The sequence below is a fragment of the Carcharhinus amblyrhynchos genome, chromosome 12 (assembly GCF_965287045.1).
Source record: "Carcharhinus amblyrhynchos chromosome 12, sCarAmb.v2.hapA, whole genome shotgun sequence".
Classification (NCBI taxonomy): domain Eukaryota; kingdom Metazoa; phylum Chordata; class Chondrichthyes; order Carcharhiniformes; family Carcharhinidae; genus Carcharhinus; species Carcharhinus amblyrhynchos.
Window position 1 is genome coordinate 25,501,884 of NC_137335.1, and position 22,799 is coordinate 25,524,682.

At 42.0% G+C, this 22,799-nt stretch overlaps 2 protein-coding genes across 11 annotated transcripts in view; one reads left to right on the forward strand and one right to left on the reverse strand.

Annotated features, from left to right (window-relative positions):
• The window catches only part of afdna (afadin, adherens junction formation factor a), a 240,997-nt gene extending 230,201 nt beyond the window's left edge, over nucleotides 1-10,796 (reverse strand). For all 9 annotated transcript variants that reach the window (XM_080200251.1, XM_080200249.1, XM_080200246.1 and 6 more), the window contains exon 1: nucleotides 10,484-10,796. In XM_080200251.1, the coding sequence (XP_080056377.1) occupies nucleotides 10,484-10,582 (99 nt within the window). In that variant the 5' untranslated portion in view covers nucleotides 10,583-10,796. The remainder of the gene's footprint in view (nucleotides 1-10,483) is intronic.
• A 120-nt stretch (nucleotides 10,797-10,916) lies between these two features.
• The window catches only part of LOC145350865 (uncharacterized), a 191,342-nt gene continuing 179,459 nt past the window's right edge, over nucleotides 10,917-22,799 (forward strand). For both annotated transcript variants that reach the window (XR_013888255.1, XM_080200252.1), the window contains exons 1-2: nucleotides 10,917-10,965; nucleotides 11,095-11,156. The gene's annotated coding sequence lies outside the window, so the exon portion shown is untranslated. The remainder of the gene's footprint in view (nucleotides 10,966-11,094; nucleotides 11,157-22,799) is intronic.

Genomic DNA, 22,799 nt, shown 5'->3' on the forward strand with positions numbered 1-22,799 from the left:
CATAAGGGGCCAGTGTGTGAAGGTATGCATCCAGCACAGGAAGAGCAAGAAAGGTCACTGGTGAATATAAAATTTGGTGAACATGTAGGATAAAAGGTCAGAAAATCAGACCCATGCATTGTCAGAAAGATAAAAATGTGGAAGGCGAGAAAGCACAGTATAAGTTCTGGCAGCAAATGTGAAAAGGATTACAATGCCAAGAAAAGATTTTGCATTTGCACAGAGTTTTGATCACTTGCAGGGAAGATCATGTAGCAATCATTCAGGAAGAGAAAAAGGGACAAGTTCACAGCTTACAGAAAGGGCAAGCGAGTTCACAGCTTAACCAGAAAAGAGTACTACAGAACAAAGTAGGAATATAACGAGATAGGGGACCCCATGGTGCTGCCAATAAATTGGAAGATCAGCTGTTAAAAGACCAAATGAAGAACTAGAAAGAATTTAGATTATATACACTAAAATTCTAGATAGGGGTTGGTTGTTGGTTCATCGTTATCGATGAGGACCTTGACACCATTAGTCATTTTAAGTCTGGTTACAGTGTGTCCAAAGATGACTGATGAGGCCAATTCGGGCACAGAATGTCCTGGCACATACTTGACAGGCTTGTGTCGACGTTGTGTAGTTGTTGCACTGGTGGCTCTGGACTTGCGCAGCTTGCGCTTAAGTTGTGCTTCAGCAATACACCTTGCTTCGTGAGCTTGACAGCCTTTGTGGATGAGACAGTGCCAGGTAGGGCGGTTTTCTGCCAGCATTTCCCATGTGGTCGTGTCAATGTCAAGCGACTTCAGGGAAGCTTTGAGTGTGTCTTTGAAACATTTCTTCTGCCCTCCACGCAAGCATCTTCCAGCAAAGAGTTCCCCAAAAAGGAGCTGCTTGGACATGCGCTTGTCTGACATATGGATGACATGACCTGCTCACCGGGTCTGCGCTCTCATCAGCAGTGTGTGTACTGATGGTAGACTTGCTCTAGAGAGAACTTCTGTGTCCAGTACTTTGTCTTGCCATCTGATGCTTAATATTCTGTGAAGACAACTCACGTGGAAATGATTGAGCCGTCTTGCATGCCTTCAATACACAGTCCACGTTTCACAGGCAGACAGGAGGGTAGTGAGTACCACGGCACTGTAGACCTTCAGTTTTATTGCTGGGCTGATTCCTTGATGTTCCCATACAGTGGAGTGAAGTCTACCAAAAGCAGAACTTGCCTTTGCTATTCTGCAGTTAACTTCTGTATCAATGGTCACTGTTTGGGAGAGCTGCCAAGATAAGTGAACTGGTCCAGTGCCTGTAGTTCCTGCCCTTTGTGATTATGGGTTCCGTGTATGGTGCACGAGGAGCAGGCTGGTGCATGACTCCGGTCTTTTTAATGTTGATGGTGAATCCAAAGTTGTCACAAGCTGTGGAAAATTTGTCCATACTGACTTGCATTTCTGAGCCAGTATACAGGATGCAGTCAATCGGCAAAGAGGAAATCTCTCAGAACAGTCTCTTTTACTTTGGTAATAGCTTGAAGTCTCCTCAGGTTGAAGAGCTTCCCATCCACTCTGTACCTGAGGCTGATCCAGCAACACAGTCCTGGAAGGCATCATTCAGCATGGCAGTAAACATCATCCTGAACAGTGTGGGTGTGAGCACACAGCCCTGTTTGACGCCACTGGTGACTGGGAATGCCTCGGAGGATTCTCCATCGTCCAGTACTCTGGCCATACTATCTGAATGAACTTGGGAGGGCAGCTGAACTTTGACATGATCCTCCACAGGCCTCATCGGCTTAGTGTCGAAGGCTTTCATGAGGTCAAAGATTGTGTAGAGCTTGCAATTCTGCTCCTGACTTAGAAATCAATTGGCGCACAAAAATCACGTCAGTCTCACGATCTTTGCAGAAGCCACACTGACTCGAAGCAGGCCCAGCTCCAGATGAGTGACCAGACAATTTAGCAGGACTCTTGCGAGGGTTTTTCCTGTGATGCAGAGCAGCAAGGTTCCTCAGTGGTTGTCACATACTTGCCGACTGCCCTTCCTCTTGTAGGGGTGTACGATGGAAGTATTTTTAAGTTCCTGAGGAATGGATCCTTGCTTTCAAAAAGGACTGGAACAACTCAGTGAGCTTCTCGATAAGTGCAGGACCAGCAGCTTTATAGACCTCTGCGGGTATGGCATCTGCCCCTGGGGCTTTGCCACTGGATAGCTGGCTGACAGCTGTCGTGAGTTCAGCTACTACCAGTGGATCATCCATGGCACTGTTGATATCAACGTGGGGAATCCTGTCTATTGCCTCATCATTAATAGATAACGGTCGGTTGAGGAAGGCTTCAAAGTGTTCAGCCCATCTCTGCAGGATCTGAGCCTTCTCTGTAGAGTTGTATGATCTGTACTCAGGAGGGGGGAAACTCCCGAGACATTGAGGTCCATAGAGAATGTTGAGGGCTTCTTTAGAACCGTTTCAAGTCGTTTCTGTCAGTGTATCCCTGTATTTCATCTGCCTTGGCACTCAGCCAGGCATCCTGCATTTTACGCAGTTTATTCTGGACTGTCCTGCGAGCACTAGTAAAAGCATTTTTCTTGGCAGCTGAAGATGGGTTGTTCTGACAGGCCCAATGAAGACGGTGCTTTTCAACAAGTAGAGCCTGTATCTCATCATTCTCATCAAACCAATCATGCTGCTTGCGGGTGGAGGGCCCGAACATCTTCAGCGCAGATGTACGGATAACATTCCCGAAGCATTCCCAGTCATCTTCAGCGCTGCCTGTGAGGTATAGGTCAGCAAGCTTGATTTAAGTCTTCAGCCAGTGCTGGGGTTCTTTAGCTTGGCCGCATTGATTCTTTTCATAATCTTGCTTCCTTGTGGTCATCTCTTAGGTCTGATGCGGAGCCTTGTTTTGGAAACAATGAGCCTGTGATCTGTCCAGCAGTCAGCACCACAAATGGCCTTGATTATTCTGACATCCTGCCTGTCTTTTCTCCTGACAACGACATAGTCAATAAGATGCCAATCTTAGAGCAGGGGTGCATCCAGGAGGTCTTGTTACAGGTAAGCAGATGGAAGGTTGTGTTGCACAGGTCTTCATTAAGAGTAGACCGTTACTGTTACACTTGCCCATTCCATACCTCCCAATGACTCCCTGCCAGATTGCAGAGTCACACCTTTCTCTTACATTGAAATCACCAAGATCAGCTTATCGGTACTGCTCACTGCTGATAGTAGGGCATCTAGTTCTTTGTAGAACTTGTCTTTCATCTCGTCCGGGTTGTTCATTGTGGGGGCATAGGCACTGATCAGGGTGGCTTGACTTCTGTTCTGTAGCAGAAGCTGTAATGTCATAAGCCGGTCATTCACACCCTTGGGTAGACTATCAAGTTTCCGAACAAGGTGACCCCTGATGGCGAATCCAACTCCAGCATCACAACGCTCACTGCTGCTGCAACCGCTCCAGAAAAAAAAAGTGTATCCACCTCCAGTTTCAGTCAACTGACCTACGTTGGCAAGACGAGTTTCGCTCAGGGTTGCGATGTCAATGTTGTGTCTTGCAAGCTCTCTGGCAACTAAGGCGGTTCTTCTTTCTGGTCTGTCTGCTGTAGGGTTGTCCAAAAGCGTGCGCACATTCCAAGTGCCAGTGAGCAGTGTCACCTTGTGTTTTATTTTGTTTGTTCGACCACAAGATGGGACCCCGCCAGCCACAGTAAACTGGCCAGGGTATAGTGATAGTAAGAAGTCTCACAACACCAGGTTATAGTCCAACCTGTTTATTTAATAGTAATCTCACAAGCTTTCGGAAACAGTGTTCCTTTGTCAGGTGTGTGGAAGGTTTTGATTCGACAAGGGCATAGAAAATCTCACAGTTCAGTTTTTTTCTGCAAACTGCGTGAGACTTTATATGTCCTTCTCTAATCAGAACCTTCCACACACCTGACAAAGGTACACCATTTCCGAAAGCTTGTGAGATTACTATCAAATAAACCGGTTGGACTCTAACCTGGTGTTGTGAGACTTCTTACTGTGTTTACCCCAGTCCAACACCGGCATCTCTACTTCAGGGTGTAGCGAAGCAGGCAATGTTTAGGGCACCTTTTCTAGCCCCTTCCTCATTCTACGAAAGTGAGCAGTGCATCTCTGAAGAGTCGCCCAGGTAGGCGCCGAGTTCCACTGCTGCTTCGGTTAGCAGAACACAACCATTAGACCAGAGCCACCTGCGTGCAGGTCCGTGACTACAGCTCCCAGTGTATTCACACCAGCCGCTCCGTTGCTCACCCATTGCCACTGGATGTCATGGGTTGGCATTGGCGTTGGTGTCAAAACTAGCGCTTGATTTGAATTAAAGTGAGGGAGAGTCGCACAGTGTCAGCCTCACTCTCTCTTCCCAATTCCCATCTAGATCCAGGGCAAGACAAGAGTCAAGACGGTTCGAGATGGGACTAAGCACAGTGGATGACCAGGACATCTTCCGTGCTTTGTCCTGCTCTTCATGTTCCACAACACCTGCAGAAGACCGCCTTCTTGACCGTTGGACCTTCCACTGGTCTCGTCAACTCAATCCGCCCGACTTGTCTTCACATGCGGGGGTAGACATCTCCCTAACTCACCGAGGGTTGAGACCCGTCTGCTACCCTCACCTGGTTTAGCTGGCTTGTCGAGGCCGTTGCCCGGGATGTGCCCGCTGTCACATGCAAACAGCTATGGGGAGCCACAGGTGAGAGCTGAGAGCCAGGAGGGGACAAAGGATGGACAAACTGCCCCTCCCTGACACCCCATACACACCAGATAGGGGATAGCCAGCCTCATCATATATGTCGATATGTACTGACCACATATAACACTAAATCTAGATTGGTATCTCAGGGTTTTGAAGACAGATTTGGGGATCAAGACATCAGAATGAACTTCCCTACTGCAGAGAAAGTAAGCTTGAAGATTTCTTGGCCATTGTAGCATACTCCTGACAGCACAGATTGATAGATATAAAGGCAGCATTTTTGCGGGATGAGCAATTTCGAAGAGAATTATTTTTGAAACCATAAAGTAGCCTCTGACATGGAAAGAAAACTGAAAACTAAAGGCGTACATACATACTGAAACTAAGCATCAAGAGTATGGTCTTCCCCCCAATGAGGCTGGCCTTGTTGGAAACAGGTTACTTCTAGTTAAAAAGCAGACCCTGCAATGCCCTATTGTATTGCGAAATTAGCAGGAATTGCTATTGCGCATGTGGACGGTCTGTGGGGGAAGGTCAGCAGAATGTGCACAATTGGTGACCTTTGTATTTTATTTTATCCTTGATCAAATCAAGGAGTTCAAGGTTTGAAGCCAGGCTTCAGAGGCTTCTAAATACATAGGCTTAAACATTAAGCAAAACAAGTCTGAAGCGACATTATCTAGAAAATGTTAGTTGCATCCCAATAAATCAGGTTAGATCTTCACAAAACAATGCTCCAGCATCTAAGGAGGAAACTGATCAATTGAGAAGTTTAACTAGGCAAATGAACTGGTTACATCCCCAAACAAGACCTAATGCCAGTTTTGATGTGTTGAAGTTATCGCAATGAACCATGCCATGGCAGGGAAGCTGAGAGCAAAACATTAAAGAAACTAAAACTTGGAGAAATGTACACAAGTTTCAGATATGAAAGAAGTCATCTTTAGTGATGATTCACATCCCAATTTCCTGGATGGGGTTTTGAGCACTGCAGGGATCATATATTTAATTGGAAAAAGTTATAAATGGTGCCCTTTGACTCGGAAAGCCATGAAAATTGATAGTGTTGTTTATAGTGAGGAGGATAGTGTTAGACTCCAGACTGATATTGATCAGTTGGCAAATTGAGCAAAGCAATGACTGATGGAATTTAATTCTGCTACGTGCAAGGTGATGCATTTTGGAAGGTTTAATAAGGGTAGGATATACACAATAGGTCCCTAGGGAGTGTTCTGCTACGTGCAAGGTGATGCATTTTGGAAGGTTTAATAAGGGTAGGATATACACAATAAAGAGTAGGTCCCTAGGGAGTATTGAGGAACAAAGGGACTATGACATACAAGTCCATTGATTCCCTGAAGATAGTAGCACAGGTAGGTAGGGTGGTGAAGAATGCATATGGAATGCTTGCCTTCATTAGCTGGGGCACAATATATAAAACACTGGTAAGGCCACAGATGGAGCAGTGTGCACAATTCTGGTCACCACACAATCTAAAGGATGTGAGTGCACTGGAGAGGGTGCAGAGGAGATTCATGAGGATTTTACCTGGGATGGGAAATTTCAGCTATGGGAAGAGACGAGATAGACTAGATTTTTTTTCCCTGAAGCAAGAGAGGTTGAGAGGGGGTTTGACAATAGGTACACAAAATTATGAGAAGTATAACAGAGGTGTCTAAGACCACAGAGCATAGGTTTATGGTGAGGAATAAATGATTTAGAAGGGATTAGAAAAGAAACCTTGCTGGTGAAAATATGGAACATGCTGCCTGGAGGGGTAGTGGAGGCAGGTACTCTTGAACATTTAGGAAGTATCTGGATGAGTACTTAAATTGCCACACCATAGTCAGCTATGTTCCAAGTGCTGATAAATGGAATTAGTATAGATTAGTACTTGGCTTGTATTTGTGCTGTTAGATTCTTCAATTAAAAGGGTAAGGAAAAATCACAATTTACTTGTGCAATATATTGGCAGAAATATTGTACAAGGTGAGTAAAGTCTGCCTATGGAGTGCTATGTTGATAACTTATCAACGTGGGAAAATGTCCATTCAAACTCTTATGAAAAGAAATGCTGCTCCACGAAATTGTTGTGTTGGATCTTGTGTTACAATAACAAAACGGAAAAATAATTATTGCTTTCCAATATGTGTATACATAAATATTGTAAAGAGAATGTAGAATCTATAATGTTAAACGTGCAACTTTGGTTTCATTTGTTCAGATTAAAAAACGTGTTCCTGAATTTCTTTGCTCTTCTAATGCTTTAATTTAAATGAAAGAATTTGTCAATCCATCAGTAAATGCATGCTTTGGTAATTACATTGGTAAGCTAATTGCCTTAAAGACAAGTAATGGATATTGGCTCAATCTCCTAAAGGGTATAACAGGCACAGCTGGTATAGCTGCAGCAGATAAGTCATAAGCTTGTGCCTCTACTTAGCTTGGAGTAGAATAAACTTGAAGGTAAAAAAACAAGCTATGTTGTTGCTCCATCATATACCAACATTTGATCTAAACACCATCCTCTAACACCCATATTAGCTCATCCATCATACAACAATGTCTGCCCTCTCTGTTGCTCTCCATATTACTACTTCAAAAAACATTAGCTGCAATTTGCTATTTAAGCACAACTTCTTTATATTTCTATATGGTTCTTCTTTGGTTGAAAAACTTAGGATGAGATGATTTTCTAGCAGCTCTATTACTTAACTAAAATGAGTTCTTAAATAAATGATACCCTTGCATTTGTAGCTAATTCAATGCATAAATCAGCATGCTACATTTAAGTTTTCTTAAACTGCTATACTTTCTTGTAGCTGTCTTCATTGTTGATGATTGTATAAACATAATGCTACCCACATGCATGTTCAATTGACATGCAGTCCTAATTACTATATAAATTTACATTAGCTGTTGTTTGTCCTATTACTGAAAGTAAGTATTTTTGTTGTAGTCCATGTCCTATGCACAATTTACATGGAGACTGTTTTTTCCAGTTGCTGGGTGAATAAACTAGATTTAGAATTTCACAGCACAAAAGCCAAATCAGCCCATTGTACAAGTGCTAGCTCTGCGAGTTATCTAGTTAAACTTATCTGCCCTCATTTCAAGTTTTTTCCTGCACTTGAAGATATATTTTTACTGTACATGCAGATTATATTGGACGCTTCTTAATAAAATGGAAATTTGAACGAAAGTCAGACATCAAAAAAATCACTAAGACTTTGGTGCTGTAAAACAAAAAAAATAAGTGGTAGCTCTTTCTCCAGTTTCAATATCGTATTTATATTTGAAGCACCTCCACAGCTTTTGTAAAATAACGTCTCTAAAAAGTACACAGAATTAAGGACTTCACGCACTCAACACAGGATTTCTTTTAAAGGGTAAAAATTTTCAGTCCTGAAGTATTTCTACCAGCAATGCTACTCACAATTGAAAAGGAAACACCAGCTACATAAAGTACATATTACAATGACATCTCTATTACGTGTTTGTGTTTAATTTCCTAGAATCTAACAATAGAAGTGACTGGGAATGAAACATTATTTATGGCATGGTTTTGTGCAAGGAGCTTCCTCATCCCATACGTTTCATATAGTAGAAGTTTACGGTATGCTTAAGCAGTCATATCCACACTTTAGAAAGACATATTTATATAGTATATTTAACAAGTAATATCCCAAGACACAGACATCAGGAAACTGAAGCTATAAAGATTCAGAAGTCCTCTCCTGCTTGACATTCCAGCACATACATTCTGCTCCTATGACTCAAATGTCCCTTCCAAACCACTTTCACTTGATGCCTCTCTCCCTCTATTCAAAACCCCAAAAAGATTTGTTCTAGATGAAACACTGTATGGAATTCCTGAGCAACAATGGACTTGCAGAATAAAAAGGTGAACCATGTTATGGTATGAAAATTCAAATCTCCATGATTATCTGAAAGTGAAGTGCTATCACATCTATATTTGTTAAATAGTGCATAAACAAAATGCACAAACAGAAGCCCAACAACAGCAACTTATGGTTAAAAATGTTGCTAACATGGCAAACATTTTTATGCTAGTTTTACTTGGAGTTCTACACATTTGGAACACAGATTTTTGAGCTAATTGATGCTTTAAATACTGAAATCAATGCAATGCTAGTTTCCTCCAAATACTGATATTAACAGGATTTGTACAGCATTCCTTATATTTTAATTCTCCAATAACATACCAAATTAAAGAGGCTTTTACACACAAATGAAAAATAAATCGTCCATTCTGTCAGAACGCTTGTTTCAACAAGGGTAGATGGAAGTGCAGTTGCATAAATTCCTGAATTTTGACACACTTTTCAAATGCAATGAATGGGAAAAAAGGCATGAACCCAGCCCATTATATCAGAACCAGTAACTTGAAATGCCAGCCCAGTATAACAAAGAAATCACAAAAATAACAGAGCAATCAGAAATAAACACAGATACATGACCGTTAAAACCAGCAACATTTCTGACAAGGCAATCTGGAAGGTTAAATATTATAAACTGATTACCAGTGCAGTGCAACAGCTCAAGTTTTTAAACTGGAGTTCAAGATAATCATGTTTTGTTTTGTTGCCGTGTATTCATGAAAGGAAATCTTAAAGCAGTTTTCCTTTTAGTAATTATTATACTTTATCAGATACCTGAACGAGAGTTGAGTCTATTTACAAGAAATCCCCACATACAAATAACGACAACAGTGACATCAACCAAATAAGTGTTCCAGAGTTATACATGAATTCCAAGAGAAAATGCTGGTTAGCTTTCCTAGCCTAACAATCATACAACTTCCATTATGGCCTAATGCATTTGAAAAAGTTTACTTATGGCCCATATCTTAAACTCATTTATATGGTTCACGATGTGTGCTTTAACAAACGTACACAGTCTCCAAACTGTAATTAAAACTCATGCTTAATCGAGATCTTCCTGGAAAATAAGTAAGATATTTGTTGCTCCCATTTTATTCATTGTACTGAAGCAGCGGCCGTGAAATTACATTTAGATTTTTTTGGGAGGAGGGGTAGAATAACTTGCTCTTTTGACATGCACAGGGTCATTTGGAATTCGGCTCAAGTACTCGCGAAAAAAATCATGACTTGACACTTGGAAGTGTGAATCTCGAATCCATATCAAGTTAACTCATAAGAGGGTGGGGAATGGCAGAAAAACAGCAGACGAATCCGCCCGGAGGTGAGCGTTCAAACTACAGATAAATAGGTCAAACTCATATTACGTACTCCTTAAAAAAAGGCAAAAAAAACCACTTAATAGTTCAATAAAAACACTGGTTAAAAGTTATAGAAAGATCCGTCCTAGGGAGGTACAGCTCTGCTGCTTTAACCCCCAAAAACTAGGTAGTAGCCTCCAGAGTTTCCAACATAATGGTCCAGGATTACTGACACGCCCTTTAATTCTTTAGGCGAACACAATTCAGATGTCTTTCCAAATTAAAAATTACTCCGAGTACGCCAAAGAGACACGGAGGGAATAACCATTCGTTCAACATTTTGTTGTCTCTTCTTTCCACCACCCCCTCCACAAATAAACCAAACCCAACCCAACCCCCAACCTGCTGCCGAACCGACAAGCTGGAGCTCCGGCTGGGCTGCCCTTTGTTGTGGAAAGGGCGGAGAGCGAAGACATCGAAGTCCTCCCCCCACCTCGATCCTCAGTACCAGGTTGCGCGGCCGGCCTTGCCTAGGGCTGCCGGTGGGCCGCGGCCTGTACCGGCGCTTCAGAGCCGCAGCACTCACCTCGGTCGGTTGGCTGATCTCGAACAGGTCCAGCCGGTTGGCATTCCAGTGGTTGATGATCTCCGCCAGTTTCCTGCGCTCCTCTTCGCGGCTCGACATCGTTTCGTGAGAGCCCGGTGCGAACAAAAATCAACGACAAATAAATATATATGTTGGTGCGTGTATCGAAACGGTGAGAGGTGAATTTCCGTGAAGGAAAGGTGAATAAGAAGAGAGGAATGAGGAACGGCCACAGGGAAACCGCCGTCCGAATCCGGCTGCGTATTCCCGATCGCGCGCACTCCACCCGCTACCTCGAGCGCCACCCTCTCCCTCTCTCTCGACTCCGCGATGACGTTCTCTCACTCACGCGCACGCCTCCCCCACCCCAGAGGTGCGTGCCGCCCGCCTCCAACCGCATGCGCACCAACTGCCGGGGTCATATTCCACCTGAGGGAGCAGGTGGCTGGATGGCTGGTAACGCCTCCCTCTATGGAGGTGTGGTAAGTGAGAGTCGTGAGTCGTTCTGTGATTTTTCTTAACACCTTACGTTTATGATATCAAATGTGCCAAGTCTCTTTTGCGCGAACTTATTTTTTTGTGCGTGTGAAAATCTATTTCTGTGTCTCTAGGCCTGCAATATATTTCAAGCAGCTGGAATAATTCGGGGATAGTGTGAGCGTCAAGGAACGAGGTAAATAAAGTCTATATTAAAAACAGAAAATGCTGGAAATGTTCAGTCGATATGGCAGCAAGAGATAAATAGTTCACGGAATTGTTAACTATGCTCCCCCCTTATGCTGCTAGATATGTTGAGTTTTTCCAGATTTCTACCATCCGCGGTGGTTAGTTCCTGTTGAAAAAAATCTATCAATGCTAGATGGATAAATTAAAGAGTATTAATACAGAGCAGCACAGAGACAATAACTAAAATTAATAACTCAAATAAGGTGCTAGGTAAATTTTGAAAGAAGCAAGAGTTTTTTTAGATCATGGTTGCTTGCAATTCCTGCATCATGTGAGAACTTCAGAACACTTCAGGACCACATATGTCAATCATTTCTTGAACTACAGAGCAACTTCCCAAAGCAACTGGAGTGAACAGTTCTGACATATTGGGTGTTTTGAAGGAACTTATTGAAGGCTACAACTGCTCTTTTTGGAGCAAATTTTAAACATGTAACTAAAATAATCTTACTTCATGTCACTGCTCTCACTCTTAATATCTTCAAACAACTTGTAGATTTAGGGTCTTTGACCTGAATTGCTAACTTTGTTTCTGAGTTTGCAGGTGACGCCTGACCTACTGAGTATTTCCAGCATTTTCTATTTTTGTTTCCATTATCCAGTATCTGAGCTATTTTGCTTGTGTGTGTTAAGATTTTTTTTCCTTTAAAAAAAAGTGATGGATTCATATCTCCAAATGTAATTTTGAATAGTTTTGATTTTTGCCCTTCTATGATATACTATGTATAAAAATACAACTCTGTTGAAGGACTTCATCTGATTATTTCCTTCAGATGTAATTAATCTATATACTTTTTTCTTATTAATTTTGCATTTCCAACAATCATTGTGGATATGCACATATTTAAGTAGGTTTTCAATGTATATCAGTGTTGCTGAACGTGAAGAGACTTATACTTGCCTAGTTTTGGGATCATTATTATTTGCCAAGGATAAAATGATAGGCACGTAAACAAAATAGTGATTTTTCTCTTAAAATGATGTGATTACATTCAAAAATGGTAATGTGATCTTATTTTTCAAAATAATTGTTGTGAATGTTGCCCTCAGTAAAAATATGGATTTATATTTCATAGAATCATTTGTATGCATGAGAAAAGGTAGTAGTGTGATATTAACTGTGTGCATGGCACATGTAGACCTCTGCCATACATAATAACAACCAACCGATATTATTGGTTTATTTTCTAGTGCCACTGATTTATGTTATTCATGGAAAATGTCAAATCCCCTTTCATAAATAATTTTGATTTATTCTGTTACCACAAAGCAGTGGCCCTGCATGTGTCTCACAAGCAAATATATTCGATAATTCAGAAGTTGAGCTGTGATCAATGCATCACCGTGATGGGGAATAGTAACATAATGGTTATGTGACTGAACTAGTACTTCCAGGGACCTGGAATAATGATCAGGAGACATGAATTCATATCCCACTATAGCAACTGGAAAATTTAAATGAGGTATATTAAATAAACCTGGAATAATAAGAGTAATGGTAACCATCAATCTAGTTGAAATCTGCCATCCTTATCCAATTTGGCCAACGTGTGAACCTTGTTTGCTAAATATTTTTCTGAAAGTTTCCTAGAACTTGGAATTGATCATGGATGAAACTATCTTAGATCTGGTATTGTGTATCAAGGTAAGCTTAATTAATAATCTCACCGGAAAAGAGATCATAATACAACATGGTTCCATCTTAATTTTAAAAGTGACATCCTCCAGTCCCAAATGAAAATCTTAAGCAAAGCCAATTACGTGGGTTTGAGAGACGAGCTGGCTAAGGTTAATTGGGTAACTAAACTAATTGGTATGATGTAAATCAGCAGTGGGAAACATTCAAAGAATAAATTTAACATTCAACAAAAATCCATTCCAATAAAAAAGTTTTAAAGTTTATTAATTTATTAGCATCACAAGAAGGCTTACAATAATAAAGTTACTGTGAAAATCCCCTAGTCAACACACTCCGGTGCCTGTTCTGGTACACTGTTAGAGAACTTAGCATAGCCAAAACACCTAACCAACACATTTTTAGGACTGTGGGAGGAAAATGGAGCGCCCAGAGGAAACCCACACAGAGTACACGCAGACTGCGCACAGACAGTGACCCAAGTCGGGAATCAAACCAGGGTCCCTGGTGTTGTGAGGCAGCAGTGCTAACCACTGTGCCAAACAATCATCCTGCAAGAAAAATCCATCTGTGAAGTTACAGAGAAGTTAAGGATAATTTTAGTTCAAAGAAAATAGAATCATTGAATTCCTACAGTGCAGATGGAGGCCATTCAGTCCATCAAGCCTGCATCAACAACAATCCCCAGGCCCTATCCCCGTAACCCCAATGATTTACCCTGCTAATCCCCCTGATACGAAGGGACAATATAGTTACTAAGGGCCAATTCACCTAACGTGCACATTTTTGGATTGTGGGAGGAAACCAGAGCACCTGGAGTAAACCCACACAGACACAGGGAGAATATGCAAGCTCCATACAGTCAACCAAGGTCACAATTGATCTGGATCCCTGGTACTGTAAGGCAGCAGTGCTAACCACCATGACACTGTGCTGCCCCTACTCATTACTGTTGCAAAGTGTAGTAGTCAGCCTGATGATTTAGAGTGTTTAAAAGATTATAAAAGAAAATTAAATGATAATAAGCTAACCTGGAATCTAAAAACAAATTTTAACAGCTGGGAAGTGTATAAAAAGGAATTGGCAGGCGGAGACTTTGAACATTGTGTCTGCACAGCAGTAACGATCTGCTTATGGGCACATCGTCTGCTCATTTTTCCACACGTCACAGTCGTGTGTTTATGTCTTCAGTTGTTTATAGGAACCTTCCATTTTCAAATTAAACGATCAATATGCTGGGTGCTCTGGTTTCCACCCACAGTCCAAAAATGTGCAGGTTAGGTGGACCGGGTATGCTAAATAGCCTCTTAGTGTACAAAGATGTGTGGTTTAGGATTATTAGCAAGGTAAATAAATGCGGTTACAGGGAGAGGGCCTGAGTGGGATTCTCTATCGAAGAATGAATGCAGACTCAATGGGTCAAATGGTCTCCTTCCACACTGCAGGGATCCTATGACTCTATTACGAGTGCAAAGAATACATTAGGTGGTTTCCCATTGCTTTCTCTTGCTTTCCGTGTAATTAAAAGAAATATAAGTTCTATTCTTGAAGGACAATCCACCTGTCTGCCTCCACTGTCCATCAAGGTCTTAGCTCTTTTATTACCAGCACTGAAAATTGGCATTTGGTCATGACTTAATTGTAATTCCATGCATTCAACTCTTACTTAGGGGTAGGGAGACTCAAGAGCAAGACAAGTATAGCCGAATGTGCCTACAACCCTTTGTCTTTCCAATAGAAAATGGGAGGCACGGTGGCACAGTGGTTAGCACTGCTGCCTCACAGCGCCAGAGACCTGGGTTCGATTCTCGGTTTGGGTCATTGTGTGTGTGGAATTTGCTCGTTCTCCCCGTATCTATGTGGGCTTCCTCCGGGTGCTCTGGTTTCCTGACACAGTCCAAAAGACGTGCTGGTTAGGTGCATTGGCCATGCTAAATTCTCTCTCAATGTAACTGAACAGAGGCCGGAGTGTAGCGACTAGGGGATTTTCACAGTAATTGCAGTGTTAATGTAAGCCTATTTGTGACACTAATAAATAATCTTAAACTTAGACACAAATTACATGCCCGAAGTTGAGGGTATCCAAGAAACTGATGAGAGAAAAACTTAAGACGCTTGAGAGACTAAAAATCAACAATCCCCAGGACCTGATAGGCCATACCCAAAGATTCTAAAGGAGGTGCTGCAGAGATTTGACTTGATTTTTATTATATTCACATGTATTAGTATACAGTGTAAAGTATTGTTTCTTGCATGCTTTACAGACAAAGCATGCCATACATAGAGAAGAAAAGGAAAGAGTGTAATGTTATAGTTAAAGCTAGGGTGCAAAGAAAGATTAATTTAGTACGAGGTAAGTCCATTCAAAAGTCTGATGGCAACAGAGAAGAAGCTGTTCTTGAGTCAACTGGTATGCCTCCTCAGACTTTTGTGTCTTTTTCCAGATGGAAGAAGGTGAAAGAGAGTATGTTTGGGGTGCGTGGGGTCCTTGATTATGCTGGCTGTTTTTCCGAGGCAGAGGGAAGTGTAGACAGTCAATGGATGGGAGGCTGGTTTGCGTGATGGACTGGGCTTCATTCACAACCGTTTGTAGTCTCTTGCAGTCTTGGACAGAGCAGGAGCCATACCAAACTGTGATACTGCCAGAAAGAATGCTTTCTGTGGTGCATCTGTAAAAGTTGATGAGTGTTGTGATGGACCTGCCAAATTTCCTTAACCTCCCGAGAAAGTAGAGGCATTGGTGGGTTTTCTTAACTCTAGCGTCAGCATGGTGTAACCAGAACAGGTTGATGGTGATCTGGACACCTAGAAATTTGAAGCTCTCAACCCTTTTCTATTTCATTTCCATTTATGTAGAAAAGGGCTCCACTATGCTCCCTGAAGTTGATGACTGTCTCCTTTGTTTCATTGACATTGAGCGAGAGATTATTGTCATTGCACCAATTCACCAGATTTCCTGTCTCTTTCCTGTACTCTGTCTCGAACTTAAAAATCGACTTGGAGGGGAATTTGGCCACACAGTCATTGGTGTATAAGGAATTTACTAAGGGGCTGAGGGCGTAGCCTTGTGGGACACCAGTGTTAAGGATAATCTTGGAGGTGTTGTTGCCTATCCTTATTGATTGCAGTCTGTGGGTTAGGAAGTTAAGAGAGGAGCCGTGCTCTAAGCCATGGAGTTTGGAGATGAGTTTTGTAGGAATAATTGTGTTGAAGGCTGAGCTGTAATCAGTAAATAGGAGATAGTGGATGCCCTGGTTATAGAGATAGATAGGTGTTTGATTAATAAGGAAATAAGTGATTATGGGGATGAGAAAAATATCGACCGTGACTGAATGGCGGAGCAGACTTGATGAGTCCAGTGGCTTAATTCTGCTCCTTTGTGTTATGGTCTTATGGTTATGATTTTCCAAAATTCCCTAGATAATACAATATCCTTAGTGGATTTGAAGCTAACAAACACAACTCCGCTATGCAAGGAGGAAGAATGTGAAAACAGAAAACCAAAGACTAATTAGTCTGACAACAATTATCAGGAAGATGCTAGAATCTGATGTTAAGAAGGCCTTAACAATGAATTTAGGATATCATATGTCAAACAATTTGGTGTGATTTTATGATAGAGAAACAGTGTTTAAGTAAATTTAGTAGAGGTTTCTGAGAATGTAAATAGTAGGGTAGGTAAAGGGGTACCATAGTCATAGTATACTTCAATTTCCAAAAGTAATTTGATTAGATGCCACACAGAAGGTTAATATATGCATGATAAAGGATTATATGGTTGGAAATAATGGCCGAAAATTTCCTGCCCCAGCCACTGCAGAAATTGTAAAGGGTCATGTAGTTGGAAATAATGTCCGGAAATTTCTGTCCGCCCGCAACGAGAATTGTAACGAGTAGGACAGAAAATTCGGCAGACTATCTAAAGGTCTGTTGACCTCAGATGGAATTTCTGGTCTTGGGGTACCCTTTATAATAGAGGATTGATTAATAGACAACAAACTAAGAGGCTGTAATGAGTGGAATGCTGCGGGAATCAGTGCCGAGGCTTTGGTTATTTACAATCTGTATGAATGACTGAGACAAAGAGGCCAAGAGTTATGTAGTTAAGCTCGATGATGATACAAAGTTAGGTGGTAATGGAAGCTTGAGGAGGACACAAAGATATTGGTAATTGTATAAGTGGGCAATAAAGTGACAGATTGAACTTAATGTAGGGAAATGTGAGGTTATTCATTTTTGGAGTAAGAATAGAAAAATGGAATTTTTTAAAAAGGCATGAAACTTGTAAATATTGTTCAGAGAGACTTGGGGAAATTAGTTCCAAGGGCATTCAGGTACAACAAGCAATTAGGAAGGCAAATTGCAATTCCTCCATTAGGGGATTGGAGTACAAGAACAAGAAGTCTTGCAGCAGTTGTATAGGACTTTGGTGAGATCACATCTGCGGTATGATATGAAGTTTTTATCTACAAAGTTAAGGAAACGTATGCTTGGTTTGGAGGTGATATAGCCAAAATTTGCTGGATTGCTTGTTTTATGTTAAGACACTGAGTGAATTAGGCTGACACACTCTGGATTTTGAAAGAATATGAGGTGATGTCATTAAAATATACAAAATTCTGAAGGAAGTTGACAGGGTAGACACCGAGGGCTTGTTTCTTCCTGCCGGAAAATTTAAAATACAGTGGCCACACTATCAGTATTGATCATATAGGACTGAGATGAGGAATAATTCCTTTATTCAGGTACAATACAAATCATTGGAATTGTCTACCTCAAAGGTTATGGCTGCACCATTGTTGGCTATATTCAAAAGTAAGATAATAACATTTGTAAGATATCAGGGAATCAAGGATTCATTGGTTACAGTTCTGTACCAGCTTTTCTTTATTGTTGCATAATTTTAAGAGCTTTGGTGAATACGTGGGTGAGAGTGAGTATGGGTGAGCTTGTGCGGGCGGGGTTGAGTCTGTGCGGTGTACGGGGCTGAGTTTATACTGGGTGAGCAAGCGGGGGGGGGGGGGGTGAGGCAGCGTGGGCAAGCGGGGCATGGGGCGGCGTGAGCAAGCAGGCAAGCGAGAATGGATATGGGGGAATGGGGTTGAGCACGGTGGGCATGGGGAAGTGGGAGTGATTGAGGGTGGGTGTGGGAGAGCGGCCGTGAGCGAGGGTGGGTGTGGGAGAGCAGCCGTGAGAGTTCGGGGAAGGGCGCAAGGGGGTGTGGGATTTCAAGGACGGGTGTCAGTGGACATGGGATTTCAAGGCTGGGGAGGAGCAGGCATGGGAATTTGGGGCTGAGAGGGCTTGGGAATTTGAGGCTGGGCATGAGAGAGTGTGGCGTTTGAGGCTGGGTGGGCGGTGAGTGTCGAGTTTGAGGCTGTTCAGGTGTGGGAGTGGGCGTGGGACTTCGAAGCTGTGCGTGAGCAGGCACGGGAATTGGTGGATGGGCAGGCGCAAGTTTTGGAGTTTGAGACTGGGCAGGTACGGGCACAGGATTTTGAGACTGTGTGGGTGCGATCGTGCAAAGCTGAACAGGAGCAGGCATGAGGCTGGGCTGGATGTGTATGTCTGTGTGTGTTGCGGAGTGAGAGGCTGAGAGTGTGGAGGAAGAGAGCAAGTGGCTGATTGTTGGGAGAAATAAGTGGCTGGATGTGTCTGTGGGAGAACAGGTTGCTGAGTGTGTTTGCAGAGGATGCGGGTGGCTGAGTCTGTATGAGGGTGAGTGTGTGTCTGCCTGTGCCTTGCATCAATCTCATGTTTTTTCACTCACTCTTACCATCATAAACTAACACTTACACACACACGCATCTATTGACACTCATACACCCAAATACACTGACCCTCTCACATGCTGATTATTTTTATTACTTTTTTTAACTTAATTAGCATTGATGTACTTTTGTTCAGCAATTGCTACTTTTCATAAAACTTCAACTTTTTAAAAAATTCCATTTATTTCTCTCTGAAATTTGCCTCTCCCACTGCACCACGCCCAAGTGAAAGGTTTGGACGTGCCTGATCTAAAAATTGGAGTGAGATTTGGAAACACTTCTCCACAATGGCTGTAAACAAAAAATTGAAACTCTCTTCTGCAAATGGCAAATGATGTCATTTGAGCTCAATTGTTAATTTTACATCTAAGGCTAATAGATTTTTGTTAATCATTGATGTTAAGGGATGTGGGGCAACGATGATTCTTTGAAAGTGGATTGCAGATCAATCAGGATTTCATTGTAGAGCAAAACTGGCTGCAGGGGCTAAACAGCCTACTTCTATATATGCATTAGTTCCTCTGTATAGTTTCCTGTCTATATTCCTGCTGATCTCTAACCAAAGGATTATCAGCAATTGGTAGTTTTCAAAGTAAGTCTATGTTACATGTTTATGCCGAGGCATTCCAATAGCCACACTGAATATTAAGTTGGTTTGCAGACCAGTTCTGTTCTAGATATAAATCCCAGGGTACAGAAAGAAAACTCTTATTCTATTAATGGAAATCAATAACAGAAAAAAAACAACAGCATTTATGTTTCTTCTATGTAGTGCTTTTGGTATATTTTTAAGGGTCTTAAAAAAAATAGGTTATTAAAATTTAAAAAGCACTACAGGTACAATAACATACTTAGATTAATAGAATAAAGTGTAACAAAGAATGACAAGAAATAATTGTGCAGCTGTATTTTAATCATTATGTATATTAAAACTGGAACATTGAATGAACTTCAAAATTGTGTCACACTGCTTTTTCCTGATTCTTGGTTTGTTATTTTTGCTGATGGAGGATTTTTGCAACAAAATGTTTACTTTTTTGACTGCTCAGCAAACTTTAATTCGTTCACAACTACTGTACTTGCCAAACAATCCAAACTATATTTTTAAAATTTTTTTGTTCGCTACTGAGGTTGCGCTGAGAGAATTAACCCTGGCTGTGTTGTCCTAAAACAATGTATTTGCATTTATTCAATAATAAAGAATTAATTTAGTAATATTTTATGTCTCTCTAGTTCATTCTTCTATGTTCATCGCCTGGGATGGTTGTTAGGATTGCAGTAATGCACAGATGACTGCTAAGGCAGATCTGCACCTGGAAGGTTCTTTTGCAAATAGGACAGGGTGGTGCAGATGCTTAAACTTAGGATTTCCTTTGCTTGCATTTTCTCTCTGCTTCTGATATGTGCTTGCTTTCTAAGGCGGCTGCATGATTTTTTTATTTGGTTACACCAAGTGCAGTGACCTTCGGCAAGCTTCTCTCAGGAATTGGAGTTGATTTTAGTACTCCTAATTAAAGTCTTCACAGTGCCCTGGTAACTTTTTTTTGCATGGCACGAGAGCTCTCCATAGAAGGTTTGCTTTGGTAAGTGAATGTCAGGCATTCTGCTCATATGACCAGCCCAATTCAATTATGACTGCCTCAATACAGTATGGATCCTTGAGTTGCCAGCTTGGGTGAGCGTCTCGGTGTCTTTGTGTTTTGTCCTGCCATTTAATCTTCAGAAGCTTTCAAAGGCAGCTCAAGTGACGAGTGTTAGACTCCTTGAAGATGATGCTAGTACACAGTCGGTGTTTTGCATGTGTAGAGCAGAATAGGCAAGACTATTTGAATTTGGCAATTCATGTATGCACGTATCTTGGCGTTTATATGGATAGCTCAAGAGATTTTTAGGGTCGGACAAAGAGAGGACATATCCCCTTTTCTTCGTGTTCTGCCACTTTTCTTTTGGCTCATGTCCAACCCTTGTTGCTCCCCATGATGCCTTGCCTTTATCCTGTTGCTTGTTGTCTTCTTGCATCCTGGGTTTTTTTCTTATATATTATTGTCCATGTTAGTTTTTTCTTGTGTGGGGTGGTACGTGAGGGAAAGAAGTGCCATGGTCTGCTTCTGTCATGTTTTATATGGTTGGGGGGAAGTGGTTGTTGAGGTGGTGTGTGTTAGGAGGAGGGGGCTGTTAGGTTGGGTATTTACAAATTTCCGAGTGCTGGGATGGATGTCCAAGTGATGTGTGTGTGGGAGAGTTGTTTTTTTGGGAAGGGGGGTGCGGTTTCTTAGCTGGGGAACTCTTGCATCTGTTGCTGGGTCAGATTCTGTTTTTTCAGAGAGGGGTTTGGGGGAAAAACTTTTGTTTTTGTTTAGTGGGTGGGCCATTGAGGGGGTTGTAGGTAGGCTACTAGGGGTGGAGATGTGTGGCAAGAGGTCAGGCGGTGGCAACAATGTTCTGGGAGTTTCCTGATAGGGATGTTGGTGGGTAGGTTGTTGGTTGAAGGAAGGTTTGTTGTCCTCCCCTGTCCTGGCGCTTCCATCTCCTGTGTGTGTCTGTTAAGGTGCATGGGATGAGGGAGCACCCAGAGCTGGTGGGATGGGGTGACTTTTTATTCTTTATGGGTGTTTTATGTTGTGGTGCGCAAGATGTCATGGTATGGATTCAGGTAGTATATGTCAGATTGTTGTGGGGGCACTAGTTGGTGGAGCAAGTTGGTGTAGGGACATTCCCGTTTATTTGGATGGTTTAAGGGTTTGGTATGAGGATAGATCTTTTATAGGTAGTGCAAAAATTACTTCATAGACAATTTATCTGTTTATTTCTTTATTCGTAATTCATGTCCCCAGTAGCCTTACATTATTGATGTAATGAAGTTACTGTGGAAAGGTGCAAGAGGGAATTTAGTATGGCCAATTCCCCTAACTAACACATCTTTGGAGTATGGGAGGAAACCGGAGTGCCTGGAGGAAACCCACGCGGACCTGGAGAGAATGTGCAAACTCCACACAGGTAGAGATTCCAGCCAGCATCCCAGCCTGTCTCCATGACCCTGTGAGGCAACAGTACTAACCACTGTGCCCATATATGAAAGGCTTTCCTGCTGTCTGTCGAGATCCTCCGTCCTCGGAGTTGATTTCCTGTGTCCCATCCTTGTTTCTTTACTTCCCTGTTGTGGTTTCCTTATATCCTTTTCCTGCTCTATCCTTAACCTTTGTTCAGGAAATGTCTGGGGTGGGGGTGGGGTGATGAGAAGAAAGGTTTGCTTTTGGGATGGTTGAATCACCTTTCGGGATTGTTTGTCTGGCCTTCATCTGTGTTTGTGTTCAGGGGACCTGGCAATTAGTGAGTGACCTGTTAACCTGTGGTTCCCTTATGGCATGTGGCTTGTGTTTATTATAGTTTCCCAGTTGTGTTATGTTTCCCTGTTCCTTCCTGTTGTGCTTGCATGAGTACACTGTTGGATTTTGTTCATTATTTATCGTTCATGTGTTCTGGGTGTTTGCCCTGTTAGGTTCTTATCTATCCCTGTTCTTGTATGCTTTGTGTGCTTCCATGTCTTAGGTTTAGGCCATTAGGGAATAGGGCTTTCATTCTATAGATCCACCCCTTCTCCACTCATTTTCTTTCTGCTGTTTGTATGGGTTGCTGGCTTAGCTGAAGAAAGTGTACAGCCTGGAAAATCTACTTATTTTCTACTGATAGGTCTCAGTCATGCACTGAAACCTTGAGCTTGAAGTAGGGTTTTTCTGGAGCAGACTCAGACATTATTTCAGTTTTCTTCATGCTGATTGTAAGGTTGAAGTTGTCACATACATTGGAAAATAAATCCACGCTGCATTGCGTGGTCCAGCTCTGAACCAGCAGCTAATGCATAATCATAACAAACAAGAAAATGCAGAATATTTCCTTGGAGACCTTCATCTTTATCTGGAGTCATCTCAGTCTCGGCCTCTCCTCCATGTGATATCTAATTATGAGGCCAGGATCACCATCTTGGAAGACATGGGTGAGCATAGCAGGGAAAAACAAGCCAAAGAGTTTTGACGCTAGAGCCCTAACCTTTAACTCACTTAGTCGGTCAGAAGACTCACCATCGTCCAGGGGACACCCAAGCATGCCAGCTATTTTTCTCATGGTGGCAGATTTCTCCATTAGCTTCCCGAGGCTCAGCGATTGACTCTGTAAAACGTCTTGG